At 43.0% G+C, this 14885-nt stretch overlaps 4 protein-coding genes across 4 annotated transcripts; 2 read left to right on the top strand and 2 right to left on the bottom strand.

Moving 5' to 3' along the window:
- Position 1: 1 nt before the first annotated feature.
- Positions 2-3380, top strand: LOC120415930 (uncharacterized). The gene is made up of 3 exons (XM_039577579.1): positions 2-322; positions 2920-3252; positions 3369-3380. Exons 1-3 carry the CDS (start codon positions 2-4, stop codon positions 3378-3380), a joined length of 666 nt encoding a protein of 221 aa, XP_039433513.1.
- LOC120416419 (uncharacterized) lies at positions 3311-5984 on the top strand. Its single transcript, XM_039578173.1, has 7 exons — positions 3311-3467; positions 3521-3744; positions 3802-3957; positions 4012-4102; positions 4201-4291; positions 4349-4561; positions 4718-5984. Exons 1-7 carry the CDS (start codon positions 3451-3453, stop codon positions 5894-5896), a joined length of 1971 nt encoding a protein of 656 aa, XP_039434107.1. The 5' UTR covers positions 3311-3450; the 3' UTR covers positions 5897-5984.
- A 165-nt stretch (positions 5985-6149) lies between these two features.
- Positions 6150-7617, bottom strand: LOC120416438 (zinc finger protein 8-like). The gene is made up of 2 exons (XM_039578195.2): positions 7398-7617; positions 6150-7275 (listed from the first exon to the last, which is right to left on the bottom strand). Exons 1-2 carry the CDS (start codon positions 7460-7462, stop codon positions 6210-6212), a joined length of 1131 nt encoding a protein of 376 aa, XP_039434129.1. The 5' UTR covers positions 7463-7617; the 3' UTR covers positions 6150-6209.
- A 1110-nt stretch (positions 7618-8727) lies between these two features.
- Positions 8728-11290, bottom strand: LOC120416961 (sodium-independent sulfate anion transporter-like). The gene is made up of 3 exons (XM_039578876.2): positions 11048-11290; positions 10325-10977; positions 8728-10268 (listed from the first exon to the last, which is right to left on the bottom strand). The coding sequence occupies exons 1-3, from the start codon at positions 11100-11102 to the stop codon at positions 9165-9167; spliced, it is 1812 nt and encodes a 603-aa protein (XP_039434810.1). The 5' UTR covers positions 11103-11290; the 3' UTR covers positions 8728-9164.
- Positions 11291-14885: the final 3595 nt, after the last annotated feature.

The raw sequence follows: 14885 nt of genomic DNA, 5'->3' as shown, positions 1-14885 counted from the left end.
AATGCGATGCATTGTGTCGACCTGCGAGCAGGACATCCGGGCGGAAGATTCCGACCTGGTGGTACACCGTATACCGAAAAAGGAACCTCGTCGGCAGCAGTGGATCGACGCCGTCATCGAGGGTGTCCGCCGCAGCGGAGGACTCCAGTACGACGTGGACCGCGTGCAGGAACATCTGCGCGTTAAAGATCCCCGCATCTGTTCGGCCCACTTTCTACCGGAACAGTACAACGTTGAGAACGAGAATCGATGGTTGAAAAAGGATGCCTATCCGATTATCTTCCCGCCGGATGTGGCACCGCCGTTGCCGAAGACCAACAAGGTACGCCGAACGGACCATGCTTACTCACCACAATTGCAGCATATTCACCACAGCATACGATTATGCTTTGTTGGTAAACAGACATGTTAGGGGACTTTGTCCAGTTTTTGTGATGTTTTTTATTTGCAAAATTTTAGCACTTTAATTATTTTTTTCTCAAAATCAGTCTCTTTTAGTTTGAAAATAATGTTTAAAGCAAATTGAGCAGTTCTCTCAGATTTCGGTCATTCGATTTTTTTTTGTATTTTTTAATCCGACTGAAACTTTTTTGGTGCCTTCGGTATACCCAAAGAAGCCATTTTGCATTATTAGTTTGTCCATATAATTTTCCATACAAATTTAGCAGCTGACCTGACAAAAATGATGTATACAAATTCTAAAATCTGTATCTTTTGAAGGAATTTTTTGATTGTTTTGGTGTCTTCGGCATAGTTGTAGGTATGGATATGGACTACACTGGAAAAAAAATGATACACGGTAAAAAAAATTTGGTGATTTTTATTTAACTTTTTTTCACTAAAACTTGATTTGCAAAAAATACACTATTTTTAATTTTTTTTTAATTTTTTGATGTTTTAGAGGACACCAAAATTGAATGCCAACTTTTCAGAAATTTCCAGGTTGTGCAAAAAATCTTTGAGCGAGCTATGAATTTTTGAATCAATACTGATTTTTTCAACAAATCGGAAAATTTGTCGCCAAAAATTTTCAACTTCATTTTTCGATGTAAAATCAAATTTGCAATCAAAAAGTACTTCAGTTAAATTTTGATAAAGTGCACCGTTTTCAAGTTACATCCATTTTTAGGTGACTTTTTTGAAAATAGTCGAAGTTTTTATTTTTTTTTAAATTAGTGCACATGTTTGCCCACTTTTGAAAACAATATTTTTGAAAAGCTTCTCTATATTCTCTATATTTTGCACTTTTGAACATTGTTGATACGACCCTTAGTTGCTGAGATATTGCCATGCAAAGGTATAAAAACAGGAAAATTTATGTTTTCTAAGTCCCACCCAAACACTATTTTCTAATGTCGATATCTCAGCAACTAATGGTCCGATTTTCAATGTTAAACTATGAAACATTTGTGAAATTTCAAACATTCAATATTACGCCCTTTTAAAATGTTAGTCTTGGTTAAAAATATTTGAAAATAGTTTTTTCGAAAAGATCGGAAAATTTCACGAATGTTTCATAGTTTAACATTGAAAATCGGACCATTAGTTGCTGAGATATCGACATTAGAAAATGGTGTGTTGTTTGGGTGGGACTTAAAAAATATCAATTTTCCAAGGGGCTGGAAACTCTAATATTACTTAGGAATACTAAGTATACTAACGATATTCCAGTATTCTTGTTAGTATACTAACCGAAAAGAAATAAAATGTTAGTATATTAAGATACTCTCAGTATATTGGTAAGTATACTGGCGATATGTAAAGGAAATAATAAGTATACTAACATATATTTTGATATACTGGTTAACATAATAATTATAGCTCTAAGAGTTTCCAACCCCTTGCAATTTTCCTGTTTTTAAACCATTGCATGGCAATATCTCAGCAACGAAGGGTCGGAAGTCGAGTAAGATTTAAGGATACCCTCAAGCACTGGAATAGAATTATCGAAAGATATCTGCTCGTAAATCTGAAGTCCTATACGAAATACAAACCTTCGGAAAATTATTCGAATTTGGATAATTGAGGCTTAGTCTCGACTATACACTCAAACCCCGATGGTTTGACACCAACTGTTGTCAAACGAACGGGGTCACTTTTTAGTTTGACACCCCTTCTACACGGAGTTCGCACACACTACCAAACGTTTGTTTTGATAATGTGCGTGAGCGCCGTGTAAAAAGTGACAGTTCGTCACTTTTTAGTTTGACTTTGACCAACCAACGGGGTACAAACTAAAAAAGTGTCAAACGAAAAAGTGACCAACCACCGGGGGTTGAGTGTATTAAGTATTTAACTAAAATCTTAAAAATTCGCAAATTTAAATATCTAGCGACTTGAGTAATTTGAATGCAGTTCGTTGTCTCGACTATGTGCCCTCGCCAAAATTTCAATCAGGATAATTGAGTCCTAAAATTAAGCTTAAATTTGCGATATTATTGTTTACAACGTTTAAGGCTAGTATGCAGATCGGAAGGAAAGGGGTCAAGAAACAGCTTTACGAATAGCAGAACAAAGGAGAGGGAGCAATTTCTTGGGGCTTTTCTTCACCCTCTCTGACTCGCTTGCGCTGCTGCTGCTGCCCATTTGATTTTTTCTTGACCGGTTTCTTCCGAAGTGCGTATACCGCTTTAAGCTTATGATCATGTGTACCAATGTTCTTTTGTACATCCGCAAAGGATTTAAAATTGATTTTTATACCAATTAAAAAAAAAAACTTCGTGGTTTTCCTTGACTGAATCATGATCCATCATAAAATGTTGTCTTGTTATTATTTTTTTTTACAGTAGAATAGATTTTTTACTGTGTTTCGGATCCAAAAAGAGCAATGCAAAATGATGGCCAACTCCCCCTATTTTCAAAACATAAACAAAATTATTCAGTGTTGTGAATGTTTCTTTCCCTCCAATCGCGATGAAGTGTGCGCTCAAATTTTGCAGCAACGTTCTGAGCCTGTTGGACCATCCGTCAAACGCCCTATCGGGCCACCGGATTCCCAAGAATGAGCCGCGTCGGTCACGCTGGATCCGGGCCATTATGGCGGGCCTGCAAACCTGTGGCCACGAGTTTGACCGGCGAATGCTAAGCAATTCGTCGGCCCGGATTTGCTCGGCCCACTTCCTGCCGGAACAGTACACGGGGCGGGATGGTGGCCCGCGGCTTCTCGAGCGGGACGCCGTTCCGTGTGTGTTCAAGCTGGAGGCCCCGCTGCCGTTTGATACGGGCGCGCGAACTACGGCGGTCATCCGAAAGGTAATTTTATATTCGACACGGGGATGTCACCGTGGTGTTGTTTTTGTGCGTTTCATATTCACCACGGTACCGATAGTGACAGTTGAGCAGGTTGTTTATGTTGGTTCCGCTGTCAGTTTTCGCGGTAGTACTGTCATTACTTTGACGGGATTGGAAAAGTGTGGTTGCCGTTTGCGTTGTTTGGTGTTTTATAAAAAAATGGAAACTGAGAAAAAGTAAGTAAAGTTTATAACTTATTTAGATTTTTGTACAAATGTTTGTTTTCAAGATCAAGCTACAACAACCGTTGCGCCGTGCAGCACTGTGGGGCTAAAGTGGATGACGGAGTTACGTTCTCGCAAGTCCCCAAGCTTGATGCCGGCAAAACCGGTACCGTGGATCTGCTGGCGAATTTGAAGGCCCGCCAGCGAGCCCTGTGGGAAACGGCCCTCGGAAAGGTGGTGGACATGAGCGTCAAAAATCTGTGGATTTGCAGCCGGCACTTTATCAAAGGTTAGTGCGGCACTTGACACAAAACAAGCAGTGATGCCAGTTTGATCGATTTCGCAGGAAAAAAGGCGCGCATCACAGACTCCAGTGATCCGGATTGGGTGCCGTCGCTCAATTTGGAACCTTCGGAGGAAAATCAGCCGAAACGTACGGAACTACCTCATCCTGCCAGGAAACCAGTTGAAGAGATGCCAACAAAGCAAACCAATAGAAGAAGTTAGTCGTTTATATTTCAATCTATGGCTTAACCTAACCTCCCATTAATTTCAGTGACCAACTACGAAGTTTACGCCCTCATCGAGGGCCGCGTAAAGTACCGGCACATGTTTCGTTACACGGCCAATCGAGAAAACGCTTGGAAGTAAGTGATTGGCTTTGTTCTGTTGGCAGTTTTTCTCCGTCAAGATTGCAGCGCTCCTGGTGGCGTGTTTCAGAACTTACTTTTTGTCATTTTCCCAGATCGGTTCAGCGCAGCTGCTCGCCAGTGCTCAACTGCTTCACCGTTGAGCATATGGAGCTCAAGTGGACCAAACTGTTGCGGCTCTATCAGGTTTGAGAATTTTTGTAGGTTTTTCAGTACGCTAAATGACCGTTTTTTTCCTGGTAGCGCATCACGGGTCCACGGGACCCGAAGCTGGACTACTATCCGGCGGAAGAGTGGGTGCACTACAGCAAAATGCACGATGCGATGACGCGCTTGAAGACTCCACCGCTGAGTGATTCCGTCGAACAGGAGGAGGAGGAGCTGGATCCTGCGGAGTTGCATGCATCGAGCGTCGATGTGGACGATCGCTACATCACCGGTGAAAAGATACTGTGGGTTAGTGTGAAAATATACGGAGATTGGGTTCTGGAGGCGAAACTCTGTATATGTTTTGATTAAATTGCATACAATCTTGCGTTCAAGTTTGGAGATGTTTGCTTTAAAATATAGATGGCGGTCTAATAACAAAGCTTTTTTTCTATTGCTTTTCAGGGTAAAGGATCGGAAAATCGGCCGCGACCGTCTCGCGCGGCTCAGATGGCGTCTCAGCCCATTCCGAAGCGGCCAGTATCGATCGCGAACCGCACCTGCAAGGCGATCCAGTCGGGCAATCCGGGTTTGCAACCGACAGCAAGACCGGTTCCACCGCCCGGTTCTCCAGATTACTGCAGGCTTTGCTTCACCAACCAGCAGCTGGAGCCGCTCTGTTCCGGCGTGATCGTTGTCCGCGACGAGTTACTCGAGAAGATCTACGTCTGCACCGGGGTGTTGATTATTGCCCGCCCCAAAGAGTCCGTCTACGTCTGCGTTCCATGTGCCGCTTTGATCAACAACTTCAGCACGTTCCGCCAACAGATTTGCAGCAACAATCGGGCGCTGCTCGAGCAGCTGAAAGGCCAGAACCCTCCGGAATTCGCCTCCTGCGAATCAATGCCACCGCTGGTGGGAACGACCGTGTCCAGCGTTCTCTCCCAGTCCCACGTCGTCCGGGGACCCGCTCCCAAGAAAATCATTCTCACACCAGTAAGCAAAGCAGCTTTCATGAATGCACGAGCCACCACTCCGGTCAGGACTCCACAACCGCTCCAGAACGTCGGAACGCCGAGACTCCCAACGCTAACACGAGCCCCGAACGCTCCGGTCATCGTGAAACGAATCGTCTACGCCAAACCCGGAGCCGTCTCCATCGGCGTTCCTCCCCCACAAACCCGTCCCATCGACGAAACCGCCATGGATCTTCCGGACGAGATCAAAACCGAGTTCGACGACCCGCTCGAAGGTGTCGGCGATTCCGGAAACGCCCTCGTCATGCCAAAACCGCTCAAGCAGACGGCACCTCCGCCGCCGCCGTCAACGCTCAAAATGCGCGTCGAAAGTCACCCGGCGGAACCGGCGGTGGTTTCCAACGCCGTCGAGGATGAAAGCTGGAAGTGTTGGTACTGCGAGCAGAACTTCCCGTTCAAGTTTGAGTGTGCGAAGCATCTGCTGCAGGCCCACCAGGAGGGTGTGGCCAGCATTCGTGACCGGTTGGAGCTGGACGAGCTGAACACGAACATGCTGGAGATGATGGCGAAGCGAGCGGTCAGTGGACCTGGGAGGAAGGTAATGGTGGTGCCGGCCAAGCGACCCCGGATGGACGACGGAAGCGTGGAGGTGGTGGAGATCGAATAAACAGATGTGGAAATGAGTAAGTAGGCGGGGTTTTGTTGGCCGTGTAAGTATATCACAGTCCTGATAATAGATTGACAAGTGAACGCAATTCTATTGTTTTTCTTGGTGGGATTGGAAGTTTAAAGATAGATCGATTACTATTCACGCTGGTACTGTGAGGAAGAGCACGTTATGAGATCTGCCGAGAAGCGCTAGACTGGAACCTGCAAGGACAACGTGACTGGGGCACACTAAGAGAGTAAAACAACGCTCGTAAAGAAAAACGGTCCAAATTTATTTAAGATTCCAAAAGAGAACTAGCCGGCCGGCGCACCTAACGCTGGTGTAGCGTGTGCAGCGTGGCGATCTGATGCTCGGCCAACCGGTCCAAGTTCAGATTGTCCGCGTTGTGACTGGGCGCGTGCCGCCGGTAGTCCTGCAGCCGCGAGAACACCCTCGGGCAGAACTCGCACTTGATGGTGGAGTCCTCGCTGGACACGACGCCGCCGACGACCTGTCGTGACACGTGGATCTGATCCGGCCGCTGCTGGTGCTTGGCCTGGTGCCGCTTCCACTGGATGTGCTGCGAAAAGCTGTCCTGGCAGATTTCACACACGTACGGCCGCTCCCCCGTGTGCGTTCGTATGTGATAGCGCAGATGGTGGCTGTACTTGAACGATTTCGGACAGTACGGACACTTCCGGTCCCGAACCTCCTCGTGGACGGCCTTCAAGTGCCGCGCTAGAGATCGCTTCTCACGGAACTGGGCAAAGCACTCCAAACACTGGTACGGACGTTCCTCCGCGTGATCACCCAAATGCACCATCCAGGACTCCCGATCCGGGAACATCTTGGCGCATACCATACAACGATGCTCCTTGTTGGCGCTGGCGGCCACCGACGGTTCCATCCGCGGAAACACATGGTTCTCACCCCCGGCCGCACCCTGGAACGTCCCCATCAACTCCCCGATCCCGTTTAAGCTAGTAATGGCATCCGCAATAATACTGCTCTCGGTCAGACAATCATCCGCCCCGTACTCATCCCCTTCCCCATCCTGCGCGGCGGCCGCCATCGCCGTCGCCGAACCGCCCGCCGGCCGCTCCTCCTCCCTCAGCTCAACCTTCACCTGGATCGACTCCAGCAAGCTCCGCTTCGTCCGAATCACCTCGTCGCAGTGTTTGCTGCGCTTCTGAAACTGGTGCACCTCGTCCAGAAAGGACACACACGCACTGCAGATCCCCGCCGGGTAGTCGTCCCGCAACGAAATCCGCACGCCCGCGCAGTGCCGAATCTTCTCCGTCAGCTCCCGGATGTAGCCCCCGTCCGGCGGAAACAGCGAATTCACACCCTGCTCCGAAAAACACAGCCGACAGTACGTCTCGGGATTGTCGTTTGGACTGCGGCAAGAGAAGGAAGAAAAAAAAACAAACAAGAGAAAATTTTCACTTTTCACCAAAACCAAAACAAATCACCTCTCCCCGTTCAGCGGGGAGGAGGACACTCTCGCGCGCGGACTTACACGTCGTCCCGAAAATCCGGCCCTCCGCCGCTGGCCGAGTCCTGCAGGGTCGCGTCCACGTCCATCGCAAGGTTGTGCGGGTTGAAATTTTTCCGCAGAAAGTAGACAATTTTCACTCAAATTACGCTGAAAACTAAACTTTTTTTAAGCAACTCCCCGCGCGCAGACACGGAGCTTTGTTTACACCCAATGCGCGTTTATTTACCCCGCGCGAGCTGTCAACGGGTGGCGCACTGTCAGAACCGTCAGAACTGACAGCTGCGTGGTGAACATGGTTGTTTGTTGTGTGGTGAGTTTGATAATTAAATCGTATCAGCGGGCGTGATATTGGATGTCTTGATTCCAAAATTGGGTACTAAAGCCCTATGTCAATTTTTATGTACAACGATAAAAAACACGATTAAAAACAATTTCTGATCACTTTTTTTCATTTTAATGCAAATTTTTTTTTTGACAAGACAACATTTTTTCGATGGATCAACTATGGTCCCCTTGGAACGAGCTGTCAAGTAGGAACTTTTCTGTCAAGAAGGACCGCGAGGTTAATTTTTCAAAATTGATTTAAAAATCCATTTTAAACTCTTTGTGGTCGTACAAAGGGTCATTGTACTCAGAAAAATAAGCTTTATCGCTGTAAACAATAATATCAGCAATCTAAGCTTCATTTTAGGACCCAATTCTCAAAATATTTTTCTTTTTTCGAAAAAATCGTAAAATTTAACAATGTCTTAATTTTCAACATTGAAAATTAGACCACTAGTTGCTGAGATAGGCATAAGAAAATGTTTCTTTTATTCACTGTATTTCAGCAACCAAGAATCCAGTCTTTAATGTCTCTAATGCACGTTTGAAAAAAATCTTCTTTTCTTTAAACTTCTGAATAGTCCTACAACATTGTTGAAGACACCAAATCGATCCTTCTAACGTTACAAATTTTCGAATACCATTTTTGTATGAACAGCTGACAAAATTGTATGGAGACTTCTGTGAGTGAACCAATGATCGGCATTTTTCGAGATTTGTCTGATCACGCCTTCCGTCGGACGGGGAAGTAAATGTTGGCACCTGTCTAACATAGAGGTTAGGGTCGTTAGCTCAATCCAGGTGTAGGAGTCGTCTCCCTGGGTCCTGCCTCGATGGAGTCGCTTGTAGGTAGTTGGACTCGTAATCCAAAGGATGGAAGATTAGGTGTTAAAAAGAGGTTTGCAATTGTCTCAACAATCAAGTCTTTGGACACCTAGTTTTGAGTAGGAATCTCGCAATCGAGAACGCCAAGGCAATGCTTTAGAGCGAATAATTTGATTTATTTTCATAACAAAACAAGACTGAGATAAACCAGCAGTTTATTTTTATTCATATTATTATAGACATTGCTTAAAGTTTTTTTTCATGACGAATTTTACTAGCTTATAACCTATAGTTACATAATATCTAATCGATATAGAATTACACGATCAATTGAAATAACCTCGGGAATAACGCTCCGGAGAACTAAAAATTTACTTTGGCCTTGAAACTACACTTCTGGAGTTTTTTTAACGGTCCAATAAGCCAAATTTTTATACTCTTGACTAAAGGCGGTTTCAAAAACACCCAAAAGGCAAAGACAAGAAATTTGGTTTATTGGACCTTTTCAAAAAAAAAGCTCCAGACTTGATGATTTGCAGTCAAAACAAAATTACGTACCAAAATTAATCGTTAACAAATCACCATGTGTCAGCATTTCCTCATCTATTCTTAACTTAAAAATGAGCTGGCAGAAAACCTTCAAACCTCCCTCCAACCTCTCACGACCTCCCCAAGCTCTTTGTCATCCCTTAAAAGGGGCAAAAAGTTCCTATCCAGCCGCACCAAAGCCCCCGCCGTAGCGCGGCTCCATCGCCACAGCACCAGCCCGACCTCCTTCGCCCGTAGATCCGTCTCGACGCAGAGCAAATTCTTCGCGACCGTCGTGTCCACAAAGTTGACCCCGGCGCCGTCGAGCACCACCACGTCTATGGGGGCTTCGTAAGCCTCCGCCACGACCCGGGTGATCCGATCGCGCAGGTATTCCGCCGACGAAAAGGTCAGATCGGATGCGGGCCGGACGAGCAGGGTGTGGCAGCTACTGTCCAGGAGGATTGTTTCCATCGTGATGGTTGGGGCGGAGATGAGGTAGAGCAGGAAGCAGCAGTTGATGGCCGTTCCGATGAGGATGCCGTAGTCCAGGCCTAGAAGAAGGCAGGCGATCACGGTTCCGACCAATGGGATCACGTCCAGCTTTTTGACGCGCCAGATTTCGGCGATTCCTCGGTAGTCGACCATGAAGATCATGGCGGAGATCACTACGGACGCTAGGGTGGCTTTGGGGATGAAGTAGAAGGCGTCGGTGAGAAGGGCTAACGCGAGGAGTAGCATGCTCGAGGTGACCGCGCAACCTAGTGAGGTCCGGACGCCGCTGCTGTTGTTGATGGCGGTTCGGGTGAACGATCCGGCTACCGGAAGTGGGGAAGTGAAGGCTACCGCCATGTTGCACATGCCCAGCGCGATCATCTCTTGGGTGGCGTCGACGATTTTCTCTTTGGAGAAGGCTTTACCGATGGAGATGATCTCCAGGATCGAAACCAGTGGGATCGTGATGATCGACGTTCCCATTACTGAGATCATGTCGCCGAACGCGTAGTGCGTCCCGTTGTTGGTGATGGAGAAGGGTGGGACGTGGAATGGTGGAACGCCCGGTTCGACGTGGCCGGTTAGCTTGAAGGGTTCAATCCCTTCGAGCGAGAATGCGTAGGCCAGTGACGCTCCAATGATCACGACCAGCGCGTTGCGAAGTAGCGACAGATACTTGAAGAAGACCTTCCATTTGCCTCGACCGCAATCTTTGGTGAGCTACAAAAGAAGTTACGTTAAATTAAGAAGTAAATTTCAAAGTGATCACACCCTACCCGGAAGATCACCAAAAACGCGATCGAGCTGAAGCCCAGCAGCGTGTCCCAAAGTCGCGTCTGGCCAATGTTGTGAATAACGTTTTCCCACGCGTCGATAAAGTCACTGCCCTTGCCCTTACTACTAATCCCGAACAGCGATCGCAGCTGGGCACTGCCAATGGTCAAGCACGCAGCCGTTGTAAACCCCGTAATGACCGGCATCGAGATAAACCTCACCAGGAAGCCCAAGTTGAGCACTCCAAACAGGAACGTGACGGCACCGGCCAGCAAGGTCAGCAGGGCAGCTCCAGGTCCCAGCCTTAGCACCACTCCCTGAACCATGATCGCCATGATCGATGTCGGCGCAACGGTCACGTCTTTGACACTTCCAAACAGAAAATACATGAAGCAACCGACCAGGTTGGAGTAAATCCCATCCTGAGGCTCCAAATTCGCCAAAATTCCGTACGCAATGCTCTGCGGAATGGCAGTCAGCGTGACCGTAACTCCAGCGATCACGTCCGACAACAGATACTGAACGCGATATTTGGGCAACCACTGGAGCACGTGCACCCGGCGACGAACCGTGCCCAAACTGCACAGCGATCGTATCCTTGGCACGACCCGCACCCGCGGCAGCCGTTCCCGGTAGTCAAGGTCGTCGCGATCATCTGCCAGAGAAAGTTCAGCATCAATCATCTCGTTAACGCTAGTAGCGCGATCGCTGGATAATGTACGTACCACTGCTGGGATTCTCGCTCGGTAGGCGATCTGCACCGCCGTTTCGGATTATCATTGCAACCAAAAACGAGCGCGCACTGTTTTGACTTGACTTGTTTTATGGACAAACAAATTGCTGATAAGTGCACGAAAACAAAAAAAAAAAAAAAAAACGTCGTCGCCACGGTAGACAAAGTTGTGGCTGGTTATGATATGATACTGCACTTTTGAAGGGCTCTAAACGGGACGTGACCGTTGCTGCCGGCTGACTGAGACTGATTGATCGCGTCACCAGACCAAGAGATAAGCATGCATTCATTGTCAATAACGACGAGAGAAGTTGAAATTAGAGAGAAAGAGAGTGGTAAACACGGTAGAGTTCATCCACGTGGTGTGGTTTTTAGAGTAGTTTGAGCGTTTGTAAGAAAGCTGAGCTTTATCGTAATTGGAGTGTGATAGCGTAGATAACAACTTAACAAGAACTTAATAGCTGCTTATCAATTCTGTTAACACCTAAACGGCCGAGCTTATGATTCATTAAAATTTATGCATTTATCGCACTGTCACTGTCAATTTTAGGCAATTGGGTGTTTGAAATAGAAGCCAGATGGTTAATAGGTGGGCCATTAAGCTGTTTTTTTATGTGATAAGGAGGATAACAAACCTTTTACAAATCAACGCATAACATTGATCGACTGATTAAACGTTTTATAACAGAGCGGATTCGCTAGTTAAAATGGAACTGCAGTCGAATGAGCGATTCCAAATTCGCTAATTGCTAAATGAAAAAAATTGTGAAATTTAAACCAATTTTTGAAAATTTAAACTGAGTTAAACCAAATTGAACTTATATGACCAAATTTGAACTGAATTTTACTGATGTTAACTATTTTCAACCAATCTAATTTATTAATTTATTTGTAGCTAATCTTAACCAAATTTAACTCAAATAAAGCAATACTTTAAACAAATTTTAATGAAATTCAACTTGATTTAATAAATTTTAATAATTTTGACTAGATTTTAGGGACCATTCATAAACCACGTGGACACTTTTTGGAAATCCAACTCCCCCCCCCCCTCGTTCCACCTTTTTTGGGAGGCTTTGCAAATTGAACTAAATTTAACACTGGAACGCTCAACGCATGTCCAACGTACGCGGACGCCCAAGCCTCCCAAAAAAGGTGGAACGGTAACTTCAACTCGCTGGTTCTAGGGCATAACTCAACCAATCAGGACGATTCTTGTTTCCAGTGATTTGTAAGAATGTCTAGATGATCCTAAATTTTGCAGAACTTGATTTGAACAAATCTGTAATTTCTGCGACCGAAAACATCGTTCCACCTTTTTTAAAACGACTGCCCCCGCGGAATTTTTGGCGAATTATTTTTTACACGAGAAAAAAAAAAATGTTGGAACGATGTTTTTGGTCGCAAAAATTACAGGTTTGATCAAATTAAGTTCTATTTACAAAGTTCTAAAATCATCTAGACATCCTAACAAATCACTTGAAAGAAGAACCATCTTGATTGGTTGAGTTATGCCCGAGAACCATTGAGTTGAAATTACCGTTCCAACATTTTTGGAGCCTTGGGCGTTGGAATGTTAACTATTTTTTTTTTTATTAAAAGTGTGGAATCCAATCAATGTAAAATTTGTTGAGAAGTTTGATCGAGTCGTGAACACTCAGTTAGAAAGATAAATTTGAGTGATTGGGGAGAATGATTCCGAATAACTTCTTACCTTTTTTGAGAAATTTACTCTGTATATAAAGAAAAATCATACAGCTCTAACTTTTGAACCAACAGTCCGATCAAAGCCAAAATTTACTCGAATACAATTCATACCAAATGCTTTCGATCGAGAATGGGCTGGGACTTTGAATTTGATGTTCAGTATATGATTTTGTATAAATCCAAAAAAATTATAGGAAAAAATAGGGTAAAAATAAGACGAAAAACACTAAAATGGCTATATCTGTGGAAATTCATTTTGGAAAATCTTCAAATTTTGGGCCCAAGCAGTTTATGGCGCATGTTTTCGAATGGCTTTTTGTTTGAAACTGAATTCTTTTAATTTGATAGTGTTATCTCATGGTGTCGATTTCTGGAAAAGTCAGGGAAAACCTGGAATTGTCAGGGAATTTTATTTGACCTGGAAAAGTCAGGGAAAGTCAGGGAATTTTAAGCTGGGTCAGGGAATTTCGATGATCTTAAAAATATTACTACAAAATTTCATTTCTTTTTGAAAATTCGCCCTTGATGATGTATTTGAATGTCTTCCAGGCCAAACTTTGCAACATTGATAATATTTATTTTTTATATTGGTCAGTCCGGAAGGAACGCAGAACTCCATATAAAAAATGCTTAAAAAAGGGTCACGATGAAAAGCGCCTAGCTTGTTTGCAATATGTTTAGGTTTAAAAATCAAATAATTTGGATTTGATTTGGATTTCCGTTCAACTGAAAATTACAAATTACTAGCGCACACAGGGTGGGACAATATGAGGCAGTTGCCCCACCATCCTCAGAGATTTGTTCTAAAATTGGTCGTTTGCTTAGCATATAGGGACCATAGAGAAAATCATACATTTTGTCAGAAAAATTGAATGATTTAAAAAATCAAAAGTTAAAATTTCGATCAATCGAATCAATCAAAAATTAAAAAAAATCTAAAATTCTTAAGCATAAAGATTAAATTTTTTTTAAATTTTGAATTTCTGATATTTTGGAATTGTTGATTTTTCAATTTTTTAAATTCTTATTCTAAAATTCTAAAAAAAATGCAAGGTTAGAAAATTTTCCAAAATTTTACTTAAGTATTCGTTATCTAAATTTTTATTTTTCTCAAAATGTTAGCAAAATAGTGATGGTGAAATGGAATTCAAAATTAAAGAATTGAATTCAAGAATTAAAGAAATAAAACCAAAAATTTATGGAATAAACAGGTTGTTACGGACTACACTCAACTCATTTTTAAACATACTGACTCTGAATAGTTAATTTCTTTAAATTTTTGAGTAATGTTTTTTATCCTTATTTATTGTTCTTTTATACTGGATACATTGAATTTTATTATTGTGAATCTTAATCATATTTCAAACTTTTCCTGAAGATACAGACATTTGGATGTCACAAAAATTATTATTGGACATGTTCCAGTGGGTGTACTGTGCTTTTATCCCAAATATAAGCATGATTGGACGTAACAGAAGCTTCTCCGCCTTTGAAAACCCAAAAAAAATTCATATTAAAAAAGAAATTAAAAGATCCAAATTTTTTAAATCAAAAATTAAAAAAATCCGAAAACAAAAATCAAAGATATCAATTTTCAAAAATAAAAAATTAAAAATTAATTAAAATAAAAAATTAAAAAAAATTAAAATTAACAATCAAGAGAACAAAAAGAATATTATTTTCAAATTCTTAAATTCTTAAATTTTTAAATTCTTAAATTCTGAAATTCTTAAATTCTTAAATTTTTAAATTCTTAAATTCTTAAATTCTTAAATTCTTAAATTCTTAAATTCCTAGGTTCTTGATTGCTGCCGTTTTTGTTACCATCTTAGATTATAGAAGACCTGATAAAATTTGAAGTATTTTTTGAGTTTTTTTTCGGTTAGAGAAATTTTGAGAAGAAGATGTAGGAAAATTTGCTTCGATTTTTCTAAGTGACGCTTTGGTAAGATCATCGAGTATGAACTGTATCTTAAATTTAAAATCTCAAGATCGACAATTTATTATAATTTTTAAATTTTATTATTTTTTTTATTAAGATTTCATTCAGTTTTTAGATCTGAATTTCTAAATGTTGACATTTTTTATTTTTTTACCAAAATGTTTGTTTTTGCTTTTTCCTC

Source organism: Culex pipiens, chromosome 1 (genome assembly GCF_016801865.2).
Source record: "Culex pipiens pallens isolate TS chromosome 1, TS_CPP_V2, whole genome shotgun sequence".
NCBI lineage: Eukaryota > Metazoa > Arthropoda > Insecta > Diptera > Culicidae > Culex > Culex pipiens.
Note: the sequence above shows the minus strand (reverse complement) of the source record. Positions and strands in the feature narration are given on the sequence as shown.